The sequence below is a fragment of the Balaenoptera acutorostrata genome, chromosome 16 (genome assembly GCF_949987535.1).
Source record: "Balaenoptera acutorostrata chromosome 16, mBalAcu1.1, whole genome shotgun sequence".
NCBI classification, from domain to species: Eukaryota; Metazoa; Chordata; class Mammalia; order Artiodactyla; family Balaenopteridae; genus Balaenoptera; species Balaenoptera acutorostrata.
The window spans coordinates 77,010,858-77,026,186 of NC_080079.1; the positions used below are offsets into that span (position 1 = coordinate 77,010,858).

The window sequence follows — 15,329 nt, forward strand, 5'->3', positions numbered from 1 at the left end:
TCCCGCAGAAGAACTCAAAGATATTATGTATATCCCTTGAGGAGGAACCAGGATCCTGCTTTAATGGCTACACTATAGTTTCTTGACTGGTCCGCTTCTGTTTCTGCATTCCTTTCCTTCCCTGATTAGTAATTGTTTGAATCTGCCCTGTGGTACTCAGGAAGATCTAGGCGGCTGAAGTCTTTATCCTGTAAATAAGAAACTGGGGACACAAAGGTTTTTGTGCCCAAGAGGACCCCATGGGGCCCTGCTCAGTTTCACAGGGAGCTTAGATTTGGCTCTGGGGGAGAACCTGAGGAAGGACAGGGCAACGATGCTCCTTAATATAACTGAGTTTGACCCCAGAGTGGCTGAGCAATTACTGTATTGAACTAGAATTCCCCAGAGTGAGGAAATTAAGTTTTCTGCCTGTTGCAGGCTCTGCGCCTGAAAATCAAAATGAGCTACAAAATAAATAGGACTTTTTGGTACGTTTTTCTGTACATCTGTATAATTCATACCTGCTAGTTACACTGTAACTAACATGTATCCTAATTGGACACAAGTACATGTGAGGTGTGGTTATAAAAAAGCTTTTTAAATTTTTTTTTTTAACTAAACTACAAACATTTAAAAACATACTCAAAAGGAGATCATAGAGTTATAAACTTACGTGTCAGGGTTTGTGCTCGAAGAATGTCACCTGCCATATCAGTAAACAAAGGATGTTGCTGCCATCAGCCACTGCAGTCACCCTGGACCATGCACCCTGAGGGGATTCAGGATGGAGAAAACCAGAACACTGGCCCTAAATACTAAGGTGCATATCAAATGAACAATTTCAAGAAGCCCAGATTCTTGCATCTTCCCATACATAGAAAAGCGCTCAATTCATTAACTTGGGATGTCTGGTTTTCTTTAATTAGCAGTAATCTTTTGATGCTCCGGCTCCCTGGGGTTTTTTTGTTTGTTTTTTGTTTTTGCTTTTTGTTTTTGCAAAAACTCCTATTTATCCAGCTCCTCCCTTGCCTCTTTGGAGCCGAGCTTCAGAGTGATCTGAGAGGCTGTGAAGTCCTCAGTAAGTCTGCTGAATAGGACATAATTCTCAGCTTTTAGGCTGTGCAATTTTTTTTCAGTCGCAGTCTCAACAAAAGCCAGATGTACCCATGTTAGGATAATATGAGGGAGGTTTAAAGTTATGGCTGGGGAGTGAGGAACCTCATAGGGAACAGAGCAGTCCTAGGGGAAAGTGCCAGGGGGCTGTTACCTCCCTGAGGTCCAGAGACCAGGGAAGGGAGTGGTTCCTGGGACCCTAGCAGACAGCATGGGAAGGGGGACACCTGGAGAGGGGCAGTGACCTTCGGTGGTCAAGGGGTAGAGATAGCCTTCAGCAACTTGGCAGGGAGAGGGGAATAAACACTTAGATTCACTCTCCTCTCTCCCTCCCTCCCTCCCTGCTAGGAAACCAGGGGGCAAGGGAGACACAGATATCCTTAGATGGACTGGCCTCTCGGGGTCCAGCTAACCAATAATCTTAATTCCATCTGCAAAGCACCTAGATTAGAATCTTGGAATCTTTAGAATTCAGCCAACTACAACAATGATCAGCATTTTGCCAATCTTAGGTAACTCGCCTTTCTTTAAATTACAGTGTATTTTTAGAAAGCAGGTTTATAGAGATTATAATTCATATGTCATACAATTCACCCATGTAAAGTGTACATTCAATGTTTTTTTGGTATATTACATTAGTAATTTTAAAAATTGTGGTAGAATATATATTACACAAAATTTGCCATTTTTAAGTGTACATGTGGCATTAAGTACATTCACAATATTGTGTAACCATCACCACTATTTATATCCAAAACTTTTTCATTACCCTAAGTAAAAACTCTGAAACCGTAAAGCAATAACCCCCATTCCTCTTGCCCCTAGCACCTGGTAAACTCTAATCTACTTTGAGTCTCTATGAATGTGTCTATTCTAGGTACCTCACATAAGTAGAATATTTGTTCCTTTGTGACTGGCTTATTTCATTTAGTACAGCGACTCCAAGGTTCATCCATGTTGTAGCATGTGTCAGAACTCCATTACTTTTTATGGCTGGATATTATTCCCTTGTATGTGTACACTAGCTTTTGTTTATCCTTTCATCTATTGATGGAATCTTGGGTTATTTTCATGTTTTGGCTATTGTGAATAATGCTGCTATGAACATTGGTGTACAAGTATCTGTTCGAGCTCCTGCTTTCAATTTCTTTGGGTGTATACCTAGGAGTGGAATTGCTGGATCGTATGGTAAATCTGTGTTCAACTTTTTGAGGAACCACCAAATGGACTTCCATGGTGGCTGCAGCATTTTACATTCCCACTGGAAACGCACAAGGGTTCCAATTCTCCGCATCCTCCTCAACACTGTTATTTTCTGTTTTTGTTTTTGATAGCCATCTGCCACCCTAATGGGTGTGAAGTGATATCGAATTGTGGTTTTGATTGGCTTTCCCCTGAAGATGAATGATGTTGACCATCTTTTCATGTGCTTATTGGCCATTTGTGTATCCTCTTTGAAAAAAATGTTTATTCAAATCCTTTGTCCATTTTTGATTGGGTTGTTTTTGCTGTTGCTATTGTTGAGTTATAGTTCTTTACATATTCTGGATATTAACCCTTATCAGATATAGGATTCATAAATACTTTCTACCCTTTCATGGGTTGGTTGTCATTTCACTTCTTTTTTTAAAAAAATATTTATTTGTTTATTTGTTTATTTGGCTGTGTCAGTTCTTAGTTGCGGCACGCGGGATCTTCGCTGCCGCGTGCAGTATCTTTTTAGTTGCAGCATGCGAACTCTTAGTTGTGGCACGTGGGATCTAGTTCCCTGACCAGTGATGGAACCAGGGCCCCCTGCATTGGGAGCGCAGAGTCCTAGCCACTGGACCACCAGGGAAGTCCCTCATTTCACTCTTTTGATGCACAAAAGTTTTGGATTTTGATGAAGACCAATTCGTCTTTTTCTTTTGTTGCTTGTGCATTTGGTGTCATATACAAGAAATCATTGCCAAATCCAATATCAGGAAGAGGTTTCCCTCTGTGCTGGCCTCCCAACAATTAAAAGCAGCAATCAGAACCCACAAATCTGATTTTTGGAGAGCAGTGTTGTTCTTATCGCTCACCCTGGCCCTAACAAGCTGCACCAGGAACGTGGGCTGCTGTCCCCACAGCTGAGTGTCTTGGGGCTGAGGGGTGGGTGATGGTTGCCACTATTAAGAGGAAATTGACCAAAATTTATCAGCCTTTCATCAAGCTCTCTCCTGGGTGCTGCAAGCATTCTACTAGACACAGAGTTCCAAAGTACTTTATTCAGACGTCTCCTGCCAGTTCAACTGCTGTTTTGACAGATGGATAGATTCCTAAACCTTCCTAACTCCACCATCTTCCCTGACATCACCTTTACGATTTTATGACCAGAATAAAACACTGGAAGTTTTAGCCCTCACGTAAGTTGTCCCTGTCAATAAATCCACATTGGCAGGCTGTAACTGATTCCACTCTGGTACCATTTTACAAGCAGGCCCTGACGTACCAGGTCCCTTCTCTACAACTTCAGCTCTGAGCACCTTGTTCCTGCTATTTCTGAGCCCCCTTCACTCTGTCCAAGTCAACGGTCCATTCTCATCCCCCCAGGGGTCAGCACGGGTGGCACTTCCCATCGGTGGCAGCTTCGAACAGAATGGGGGTCTCACTCCGTGGCCAAGGTCAGGAAGGTATCTTTGTTCCGGAGGGGAGAAAAGCACAGCTCATCTTCAGAACTGAATCAGGAAACCCTATTGCCTGTAGCTACAATTTTTCTAAAAAATGAAAACAATGTTTAAAAGGGTGATTTGAAGTCCACAATAGAATTAATTTTTAAGTCAAATATCAGCCCCTAAGTTCAGGGACTCACTTGGGAAACAAACCATCCCTTATAACACTGGGGACTAAATAGGTTTTGCAGATTATTAAATGGCTATCTTTCCATTGTGAATCCGCCTCCCGAGATTAAATATCTTCATTCATACAAGATAGAGGGAGATTTTTTAACAAAAAAAAAAAATTTATTTTCTGCACTAATATTTATACAGCTGTAAACTCAAAGAATCATCCAATACTTGTACAAATCTGGGGAACAGTTAATAAGCACCTTCAATGGTTTCCACAGTTAAAGAATTTATCATTTACAAAATTTTAGAATGAGTCTAATAAAATGAATAAGATAGTTATAAACATTATACAAAGTCATGACAAAACATTTGATATAGAGGGCTCAATATGGAATGATAAATATAAAATTAAACTAATTTATGGGGTTGGGCTATATAAAAGACCCATGTGTTCCCCAAACCTTGTGATTCTTGGGGATATATGTGCCTCTCAAAACAAACTCCAATTATTCAAGGAAAGGCTCTCTTGATTCAGATCTCATGTACTGCAGAAAAGGGGGTGGGAGGGGCTGAGTGTCCTGAGGTTTGCAGATAAGAAGAGGGGTCTCTTCCTTAAGGAGAAAAACAGGCATATTCTTCCATGTCAAGTGTATAAGTGTTCTCTGGCAAGGAACATACCATTTTTTTCTTTGGCGTTATTTAAGAGTTTTTCTCATTGCTATTGTTAAATCCCCTCCTCCACCCTTTCTCTTGGGCTTTCCATTCCTGCTCTTGGTCAATCTCTTTGAGATACTTCTGAGTCTTCTCTACTCCCTTACCCTGATCTTTACTGACTCAAATTCTTTATTCTCAGCTTTAAATCCAAAATTTCTATCATTTTAGGACACTGGGAAGCAGTTGACCAAAAAAAACAAGCAAACAAACAAAAAATCCCACTAGCTATATATAGTCAGGAGAGGTTTTCTAAACAAACTGTAGAAACATACACATGAAATGTGGCAATGGTCCTTTTAATTACACCAATGAGCAATAAACGGTCTGGATCACTAGTATAAATCTTCAGTTTGGCCCTCCTGGATTGTGATTTTGCATGAGAATACAGCCAGCAAGGGCCCTGGATAGAGGGAGAAACAAAGGAGAAGAAAGCTTAGGGTTGATTGTAGATTGGATCTCATGGGTGGAGGCCAGAGGTGAGGGACTATAGGGGTGTCGTCACTGGTACCAGCCCCAGCCTGTGTCTCAGATGGGTCTCCGCTAGGAGGCTGGACACAGGTGCCAGCAGTGGGGCCGTGCCGCCCCAGAGACCGGATGCTAGGATCCAAGTGCTCTGGTAATCTCTGGTATAATTTAAGGCACATCAATAGAATCCCCATCCTCAAACATCTGACTCTACACATTGAAATTCCTACTACTGGACACTCCTCTGATTGGAGCCTTTGACCACCAAAGACTACTGCTGAACTGCCAATAACTTATCTGGGAGAGGCTGCTCAGTATCATCCACCGAATACCCATGTATCCTTCGGACAAGATGGGTTTTGACCAAAAAGCGGGGCTTGCTCTCTATAATGTGGGCCTTGGGCAGGATGCAGGTGGTACAGAACTCAGGGGTTAAAAGCCAGGAGTACAAAGAGGGAAATCAGAGCACCAAGACGAAAGTGTGGGAGGGCTAACTCCCTCCTTTGCTCACAGCCTTGCCTAGACAATCCTGGCTGGTGTGTTCAGCAGCTGACGGGATGATGGGTATCTCAGAGTGAGGCTGAGCTCGTAAGGCCACAGGGAAGGGGCAGCTCAGGCCTGGGGAGGTTCTGCTCACCACTGGGGTGTTAAGGTTGGGGAGAGTTTCCAGCACCAGGATGGGGCATATAATCCTCACTCAGGGCTGTATAAGCTTGTCTGAGGGTTGGGGTCAGAGAGGTTTTCTGTCTTTGTGTAGGAGTAGAGGCTTTCCCATTCCAGAATTGCAGGGCATATGTTTTGGGGAACAGTGAGGGCAATGCTGTTGGGGCTCAGGCTGGGTTGGCCCTGGACCTGGTGGCCACTTAGCCACCAGGTCAGACAGTTTTCAGTCTGGACCCTTTCAAGTAGGGTGTTGCTGTGAAATACTTTAGAGAGGGAACGAGGCACTCTTGTCTTCATTTCCGCTCGATACAGTCAACGCCCAGGGTATTGTCAGGGCAACGGCAGGTCCTGCTTCCTGGGGTGGCCAAGCAGAGGTGGGTGCAGCCACCATTGTTCACTGAGCAGTAGTTGTGACCTGGAAAAGGCAGAAGTCAGCTCAACAGCTAGGAGAGTGGCCTCCATACTAGACCCCTTTTTGGTCTCTGGGAGGCCAAGCTTGTGGGGGCTCCTGGGGAACAGGGAAGGCTGCACAGGGCACTCAGCTCCGCTTATCTATCGGCTGTTTCCTCATCATTAAGGATTTGCCAGATGTGCAAAAACCTTGATTCCTGATCTGGGGGCTATGCAGATTTACCATTGAAGCTATTAAACAGATCTCAGGGAGGGTTTTCCAGCTCTGATCAGAACATGGAGTTGGAATTTTAAAGCACAATGTACTCTTTACCTAGCTTGGCCACGTGAGTGGGGGACAGGAGGGAAGCCAGGAAGGAGGCTGGGTTAGGGGAGAGAATTTGGAGAGGCAACCTAGCACAGACTCAAGCCAGGCTGCATAGCTCATCCCCAGTTCCGCCATCGTGAGCACCATAAGTGACCGTGTGACTCTGGGCAAGTGGCTTCAGTTTCCTTATTTATAAGGTGAGCATAATAATAGTACCTACCTCGTAGGGTTGCTACAAGGATTAAGTGAACTAGTGGATACAAAGCACTTAGTATGCTAAGTGACTTAATATATGTGATGCACCTAGCTCACAGTAAGTATCACATCCATGTTTGCCTGGTAATTATTATTATTATGAATTACTGTTGTTGCTGTCAGGCCAAATGGATGGATTTTAAAGCAGCAGAGATCCTAACACTGATGTTCCTCCTTGGAACCTGAAGACCGCATACTTTTAGACCCAGCCCAAGAGTTGATACTTTTCCTCACCCTTATCCTCTATCCACTTCATTCCTTAACATTTTCTATTGATTCATCTTGGCTCACCTACTCAATAATGAAGACCCTCGACGGAAGGGACTGTGTCTCACCTGCCATGTGATAAGGGCTACGAGAGGCCACATAGGTAGCAGCCAGAGTGTGGGCTCTGAGCCCCAGAGTGCCCCCAGCCCCCTGACCAGTTAGAGCACAGGTGAGTTACCTTCGGGACACTGAGACAGGGCGGTGGTGATGCCATACAGCCGGGTCTGTTTCTGGGGATGGAAGGAATCCGTCTCTTTGGAAATAGCAAGATCCACAGCGACCACGGAATTCCTACAGAGCACCAAAGGACGGGAGGTTAAAATACATCTAATGTCTTGAACTTTTCTCTAGGGGGCAGCCTCTTTTGTTGTTTGGGGGATAATTTGGAGGCCATAAACAGATTCACTGGCCTTGCTTCCTAGCCATCCCTCTCTCTTCCTGGGATGAGACAAGCGTGCAGTTCTCTGGCTTCTTAAAAAAAAAAAAAATGGACAAAGGTCAGCTAGCTCTTCCCTCCAGCTCTAAATTCCAAGCTGGGAAATCGGCTTTCTATACAGATGCCCTTGCCACATCTGCTTGCTTGGTTTAACCCCACCTTCCTGCAGGAAGAGCTGGTCAAGAAGGGGCTTTGGGAATACTGCAGTTTAAGAATTAAAATAAAATAGGGGCATGGTGCCCACCAGCCAAGTGACCGAGGTCGGCTCCTGGGGAGAGAACAGACATGCTCAGGAAGTCCAAGTCTGCACTTGAAGCTGCCCATCAAGGAGCATCCAGATGACACATGGCAACCCCTGCTCCCCTAGAGGCCCTGCCTCCCATTCCTTGCCCTCCTCTCTGACAACCAGAGGGCGAGGCAGAGGGGGCACTTCTGGAGGCGGGAAGGTCAAGCCAAGAGGCCACTTGGGAAGGGCGTGGCCTCCAGAGAGGGCGGCAGGGCAGGCCCCCCGCCCCCCGCGCTCCAGCTGCTGACGTACGTCTTCCAGTCTGTGTAATACAGATTCTTCCCGAAGCTTGTAACGGCGAAAGGATACTGGAGCCCTTCAAGAACCTTGCGTCTGCTGGGCTGATCGGGCTTCAGGCATTCGGCCTGATGGGTGCCTGTGTGGGGCAAACACAAGTCGTCCATTGTTCATATAAGAAATGGCCCCTTTGTGTCCAAAAACGAGAGTAATGAGGGCAAGGGTGAGAGTGAGCGTTACAGGCTCATATCCTAGAGAACACAAGTCTTGCTCTTCTAAACAGCAAAGTTGTCTGTTCATCCTCCCTGGCCCCTCATTGGTCCACACCCCCTCCATCCAGTACCCATACCCGGTTCGGATGGGGAGACAGAAGCTGGAGCAGAAGAAGAGCACCCCGTCTCACCAATTCCCGGGGACTTAGGAACGATGCCATCTTCCAGCTCCTGCTCAAGTCCTTCCTCCTTGAAACCTCTCCAAACCTCCCCTCCCTGCATTCAGAGCCCTTAGAATCGCCAAGCTGCACAGCCTCGCGTCAATACCCGCATCATGACCAACTTAAGGCTTGGGCTTTCACTTGACTGTGCACGCTTTACTCCCTGCATCCCCCGTGGCACCTGACAGTGTCTAGAACAAAGCAGGAACACAAGGGAGACTTGATGGATGACTGACATTCCTCCCCGACCAAGCATCCTGCCCACATCCCTCGCCCGAGGGACACCCCAAATCTGCCCGGGCAGGAGCACACATCAGGGCTGCATTACTTTATCTTCCTTGGCCTCAAGTCCTGCCTAAGCCCTTGGGGACAAGCGGGAGCTACAAGAACGTTAAGTTGTGACTTGCTTAATAGGTATCAGGATGAGGACAGGCTCTGGGGGGGTCAGCAAACTTTTTCTTAAAGGGCCAGTTAGTAACTAGTTTAGGTTTTGTGAGCCAAGAGGCAAAATCCAGGACATTATATAAGCATTTATATAACCTTTTATTTATTTATTTATTTTACAGTATCAATCTATTTTATTAGTGTAAACAAATATTTTACTGAAAATGCCAAGGTTTAGTTTGTCCCCAATCTGAAAGGTGGAGTATTTATATCAAATTATTTGGTCTTTGGGAGAAGACTTGACCGTACTGAAAATGAATATGACTAGGCCGAATGTGTGATTTGTACTGACATTTCTGAGATGTTCAGATTCTTGCACATGAAATATAAAATAAGCCTCAGCAGGAGTGTGAGACTAATACATTTGAGCCAACTAGTTTGTTTGCAAAAAAGTCTATGGATTAAAAAAAATTTTAGATAGCTCTAACGCCAAGTGAATTAAGTTGTCATTGTCTTAAATCTGAAACTCTGAAGTATCCTATAATAAGAAATTTTGCATTACCACTTGAGCTTGCCCAAATAGTCTTATGAAAATGCAAATTAAAATACACAGTGTTTTGGAGGCCTCGGTGAAATCGTATTATGGTGTAGTACTCAGTTAGAAATGACTATGTAGATTATACACTCAGTAAAAATGGGTAGAGTCCAGAGCACACGATGGCATTGGTAACTGCAGGCAGGCCCATCAAACTTTGCTTCCATCTTTTAAAGCATTGTACACAAGTACTATTGGATGTGGAGGAATGAGACACCTTCTTTATATCTTTGAAAGTTCTTTTCCCTTTATTTGGCCCTTCTCTTCCTATGTGAGGTGGGAACTTGCCATGGAGGCTTCCCTGTTTTCCAAGAGGCAAAGAGAATGCATGATCCTGGGCTGCTTCTTTAAGGCTCTTCACTGGGGCTTCTTAAAATGCTTGAGGGAAATGAGTAGGAGAGAGGGAGGGATCGATAGCGCATGGCTGATGGAAGATGCTGATAATTTTGTTGGTGGCAAATAGGAAGCTGAAGCTCCAGCTACATTCTTCTCTCTCCAAACTCCAGAACTCCCCACTCCAGAGGCCCTCCTTTCCACGTGCTGTATATAACCTTTTAAAATGTGAAAACCGGGGCTTCCCTGGTGGTGCCGTGGTTAAGAATCCGCCTGCCAATGCAGGGGGCACGGGTTCGAGCCCTGCAGGGTCCGGGAAGATCCCACATGCTGCGGAGCAACTAAGCCTGTGTACCAAAACTACTGATCCTGCGCTCTAGAGCCCATGAGCCACAACTACTGAAGCCACAACTACCAAAGCCCGTGCGCCTAGAGCCCACGCTCTGCAACAAGAGAAGCCACCGCAATGAGAAGCCCACGCACCGCAGCGAAGAGTAGCCCCTGCTCGCCGCAACTAGAGAAAACCTGTGCGCAGCAACGAAGACCCAACACAGCCAAAAATAAAAACAAATAAATGAATTAATTTTTTAAAAAATGTGAAAACCGTTTATAGCTCCTGGGTTATACCAAGGAGGTTGGATTTGGCCCAAGGCTGTAGTTTGCTGACCCCTGACCTGGAGGATTAAGACCTCTCCCTAGACTGTGTCAAGCCTAGAGAAACAATAAATTTCAGAGCAAAGATATGCAGCTATTGTTTGTGCAGGAAAAAAGCAGTTATCTTATGCTCTCTTCCCCATAACAGATAATCTTGATAGTACAGGGGGTAACAATAATTGGTAAAAAACAAAGCACTGTTCCAACCCCAGGAGCCAGGCCTGGGGCTTTCCTTCACCTGCATCCACCCAGCAGAGTTGAGATGAGTAGGCATCAAAGGTCAGCCCGTTGGGCAAACCCAGGTCATCCTGCACAAGGATCCTCCGGTTTGTGCCATCCATGTAGGAAGTTTCGATTTTGGGGCTATCTCTGTTCCAGTCTGTCCAATAAAGATTCCTGGAGGAGGAAAAGGAGGAGAAAGAGGAAGAAAAATATGAAGATGCATGAGAAAAAGTTCACTTAGAAAACACTTAAGACTCACAGACTTGGAGAATGAACTTATGGTTACCAGAGGGGAAGGGTTGGGTGGAGGGATAGTTAGGGAGTTTGGGATTGACATGTACACATTACTGGTGGCGCAGTGGTTAAGAATCTGCCTGCCAAGGCAGGGGGCATGGGTTCGAGCCCTGGTCCTGGAGGATCCCACATGCCGCAGAGCAACTAAGCCCGTGCGCCACAACTACTGAGCCTGCGCCCTAGAGCCCACGAGCCACAACTACTGAGCCCCCGTGCCACAACTACTGAAGCCGTGCGCCTAGAGCCCGTGCTCTGCAACAAGAGAAGCCACTGCAATGAGAAGCCCACGCACCACAACAAAGAATAGCCCCCGCTTGACACAACTAGAGAAAGCCTGTGTGCAGCACTGAAAACGCAACGCGGCCAAAAAATTAATTAATTAATTAATTAATTTAAAAACAATGGATAACCAACAAGACCTACTATACGGCACAGGGAACTCTGTTCAATACTATCTAACAACCTAAATGGGAAAAGAATTTGAAGAAGAATAGATACATGTATATGTATAACTGAATCACTTTGCTGTACACCTGAAACTGACACAACACTATAAATCAACTCGACTCTAATATAAAATAAAAAGTTAAAAAAAAAAAAAAAAAAAAGTTAAAAAAATAACAACAACAACAAAAAAAACACTTTAAAAGAGGGGAAAATCCTTGGCAGTCCAGGGGTTAGGACGCCACGCCTTCACTGCTGAGGGCCTGGGTTCCATCTCTGGTCGGGGAACTAAGATCCTGCAAGCTGCAAGGTGTGGCCAAAAAAAATTAAAGTTTAAAAAATAAGTTCATAAAGGAAAAAAAAAAACACTTAAAAAGAACCCATGGTGAAGACATTAGCAGACACTGAGACACAGAATGGCTAAAAAGGATCTGCAGGCGTCAAGACATGCTTTCCTTTGCAAAGACCCTTGGATTTGGCTCTTCGCTTGAATCTTTCTGTTACTCACGATTTTACTCCCCTTAAACGTAAGTTACATATTATATCTCGGCAAAACTGTTTAAAAAAACCCAGAACACCATAACTGACATAAACACATGGGAATAATTCCCATATGCTGTCACCACACAGGAAGGCACAGCAGACCCAGGGGATGAGGCCCAGAAGCAAGGCTGGCAGAGGCAGTGGTCAAGGCACCTGCTGTCAGGGAGGTGGCTGAGTGGCCACAGAACAAGAGACGTGGTCTCAAAGGGAAGGAGTCAAAGCGTCAAGGAGACACGGGCCTGGGGTGTAAGATGTAGAGCTTGCAGTAAGGGAAAGGGAGAAAAAGCACTGATACGCTGACAAAACCCATAGGGAGGGACTCCAAGGTGTTCGTGCTGGGTTGGCCCCCAGGAAGGAGCCCCAGGGGGACATTTATGCTACCTTGATACTCTTCTGGGGTCGATACAAGTCAGGTGTTGATTCACATTCAACCCAAGTGGAAATACCCAATTTCTGAGCTGTCAACTTACAAAGGCTCTTGGTAAAAGATTGGAAAGTGGAACATGGTATCAAGTCCATGATCACACGTAAACATACTGCCATTTCACCATGGATATCTGTAAGCCACCAACTGTAGACTCACTCATCCTAAACTCATTCATTTCAGGAGAGCAATGCTGGAGTTACAGCCTAACATTTGAGAAAATCCAAAAGGGCAGATGCAAATAGAAGAGACGCACACACAGATTTACGCAAAGATACCCTCTCACGGAATCCGTTACGATGCCTCTGGGATTCACCAAATCAGTCTCAAACAGCACCCGGCGCTGGGTCCCATCCAGCTTTGCAACTTCTATCCGATCCAGGTGAGAATCCGTCCAGAAGATGTTGCGGCCCAGATGGTCAAGAGCAATGCCTTCTGGGCTTCCAAGATCTAGAAGCAAACACCAAACACTCCTGATTTTTTTTAAAGCAAGCAAGATGAGGTTTTTCTGATTACTCAGTGCTATTTCACCTGGCATCCAATCCTTGCACTTTGAAAAAACAAATGAGAGTGTTAAATGCTTGTTGTTTAAGATAAGTAACACTTAGAGACAAATTGAAAAATGCTACTCATTCCCTCGATGGACATTCACATTGGGAGCCAGGCCCATAAAGATGCTGAAGCTGTGGCCCTGCCTTCAAGAAGCCCACAGCCAATCACAGTTCAGACTGAGTTCCAGGTTCTGTGGGAACATGAAGGAGGGACACTGGACTCAACCTGGGGAGACCAGGGAAGGATTCCTGGGGGAGATTACACCTCCTAAAGCTGGCTCCTGCAGAAACAACAGGACTTTGTCAGGCAAAGATCCTGGATAAAGGTTTTCCAGGTAGTGGGACCAGCACATAGGTCTAAAGGAAGAAAAGACATGGCCCGAAGTAAACCGTATGTCATTTTGCGTGGCTGGAGACCCCGAGGGTGGAGGGTGGCCAGAGATGAAGTTAGGACGCCCGTGTTAATGAGCTTAGCGCTTATCCCTTATGCAAAGGAGAGGCACAGGAAGATCTGAAGATGGGAACAGGACAGATTTACCTTATTCATCAATGGGGAAAAAAGGTCATTTCAGAGAACTAATATATGCTAGAAATCACAGCTGTTATTACTTTTATACAAGTATTAGGATTACAAAGAAGGGGTGTCAGGAATTGTGAATAGCACCCAGAAGTCCTTACTAGGCTATAAGCAACTGATTTCCAAGCCAGGGGTTGCCAGAGCATAAGCTGACTGCAATGGGAACCTTCAGCACCCACCTAACCTAATCAGGAGTTCAAGATTGCAATAGTTTCCTGACTAGAAATACAATCAAGCTAAAAGCTAAAACCCCACCAGGGTTTTACTGGTGTCATCTGGGATGCTTTCCCCTCTGCTGATTATAGAATCGAAGGTCATCTAGTACAGCTGGAAGTGGAAACAGGAAGGGGGAGAGCCGAGGATGGAGCTACCCTGCCCCAGGGGCCTGGTACAAGGAAACCATCCCAGCACTGTTTTTTTTTTTCTTCTTTCTTTCTTTATTTGGTTGCATCGGGTCTTATTTGTGGCAGGCGGGCTCCTTAGTTGCGGCTCGCTGGCTCCTTAGTTGTGGCAGGTGCAGCACTGTGTTCTTTCATCAATAGAGAAGCAATCCCGACCTTCAGCCCCCTCCACATCGGCTTTCACTAGACCCCTAATACAATCATGATTGTGAATGCCGGCAATGTCTAAGCCCCCTCAAAGGACCCCCACCAGAGGAAGTTTATTAAGAATTAAAAACAGCAGTTTCTAATTTTAAACAAGTTCTTTATTGTTCTAACCAAAAGTAAAGATTTATAAAGTATTAAAATATTTTCCATGTCCCTAGAGGCAAAGGGATGGTGAGACTGAACTCCAAAGGCCCCTTTCAACTTTCAGACAATATCAGAAGAAATCATTCTGGGGTATATTTGGAATGAGTACATCCTGTCTGAGAGGCATGAGCTATTCAGACACACACAGAACAGTGGGACCAGGGAAGGCTGTTCAATGAGTGTCTCTTTACAAGTTCCAGGAAGGAACTCCATGTCATGTTGTCTCTTTATAAACAGCCCTGCTCTTGACGTCAAACCCAAGAGCAACCATACCTCCTTCCCCAACCAGGAAAATACTTCTTTATGGGATAAGGAGCCAAAGGAAAGGCCTGGAAAACCTCATCTTTGCTGTGAGTCAGGGCAAGATGGGAAGACGTCAGGGCAATGTATTCCACACTGATTATGTTGAAAGGAAACAGATGATACTTATCAAAGATATTTGGCTAGGACTTTAACTCAAGGAAAGACAGAGAAACCCAGGATTCAGACGTTATGAAATTAGGAAGAAAAGAAAAAGAAAAGATACACACTGCCATTTTCACTCACTAGGAATGTACCAACACATACCATGATGAAGATGTAAGTGGAAGTTTCTTTCTCTCTTTTTGAAATTAAAAAAAAAATGTATCCCTAGGGATCTTTCTTCTACAAAGATCACATTCTGATTTAATTCTGTGTTTTCACAGTGGGCTTTTGTCTGGAATGTTTCTTACTGTGCTTATAGCTTTCTTGGATGATTATCAGTTCCAAAAGCAACAGGAAATAGCAAACGATGACCTACTCCCCTCTTCCACTGGGTTTTGAAGTTAAATCACAGACAATAGCAACAACATTTTTAACAGTGATAAGATACAAAAAGGCATTTTCAAACTTCTGTTCATTAAAGCAAGCCATGAAAACTAGCAGACATTATTTAAATAGCATACTGGATTCCAGAAAAGGATTTGAGGTCTATGTCCAAAGTCAGACATATTTAACTCAACCTCAGTTTAATTCCTGCTACATCATCTCTTGTGAAGGAGTCAAGGAAGGAAAAACATGCCTCAGGGGCTACTTCGCAGGCACAGGGACCCTTCCAGAGTACCAATTTCTAGGGAAATGTTAAATTGGAAATTAGAAAATCTACACTTGGCCCCAAGTAAAAAGAAATACCAAAGAGGCTCATATATTTTAAGGATGT

At 44.8% G+C, this 15,329-nt stretch overlaps 1 protein-coding gene across 2 annotated transcripts in view; it reads right to left on the bottom strand.

Moving 5' to 3' along the window:
- Positions 1–4,896: 4,896 nt before the first annotated feature.
- The window catches only part of NID1 (nidogen 1), a 94,662-nt gene continuing 84,229 nt past the window's right edge, over positions 4,897–15,329 (bottom strand). For both annotated transcript variants that reach the window (XM_007170773.3, XM_007170772.2), the window contains exons 16-20: positions 12,548–12,719; positions 10,581–10,738; positions 7,959–8,082; positions 7,163–7,275; positions 4,897–6,159 (exon numbers count right to left, since the gene is read on the bottom strand). In XM_007170773.3, coding sequence (XP_007170835.2) covers positions 6,038–6,159; positions 7,163–7,275; positions 7,959–8,082; positions 10,581–10,738; positions 12,548–12,719 — 689 coding nt within the window. In that variant the 3' untranslated portion in view covers positions 4,897–6,037. The remainder of the gene's footprint in view (positions 6,160–7,162; positions 7,276–7,958; positions 8,083–10,580; positions 10,739–12,547; positions 12,720–15,329) is intronic.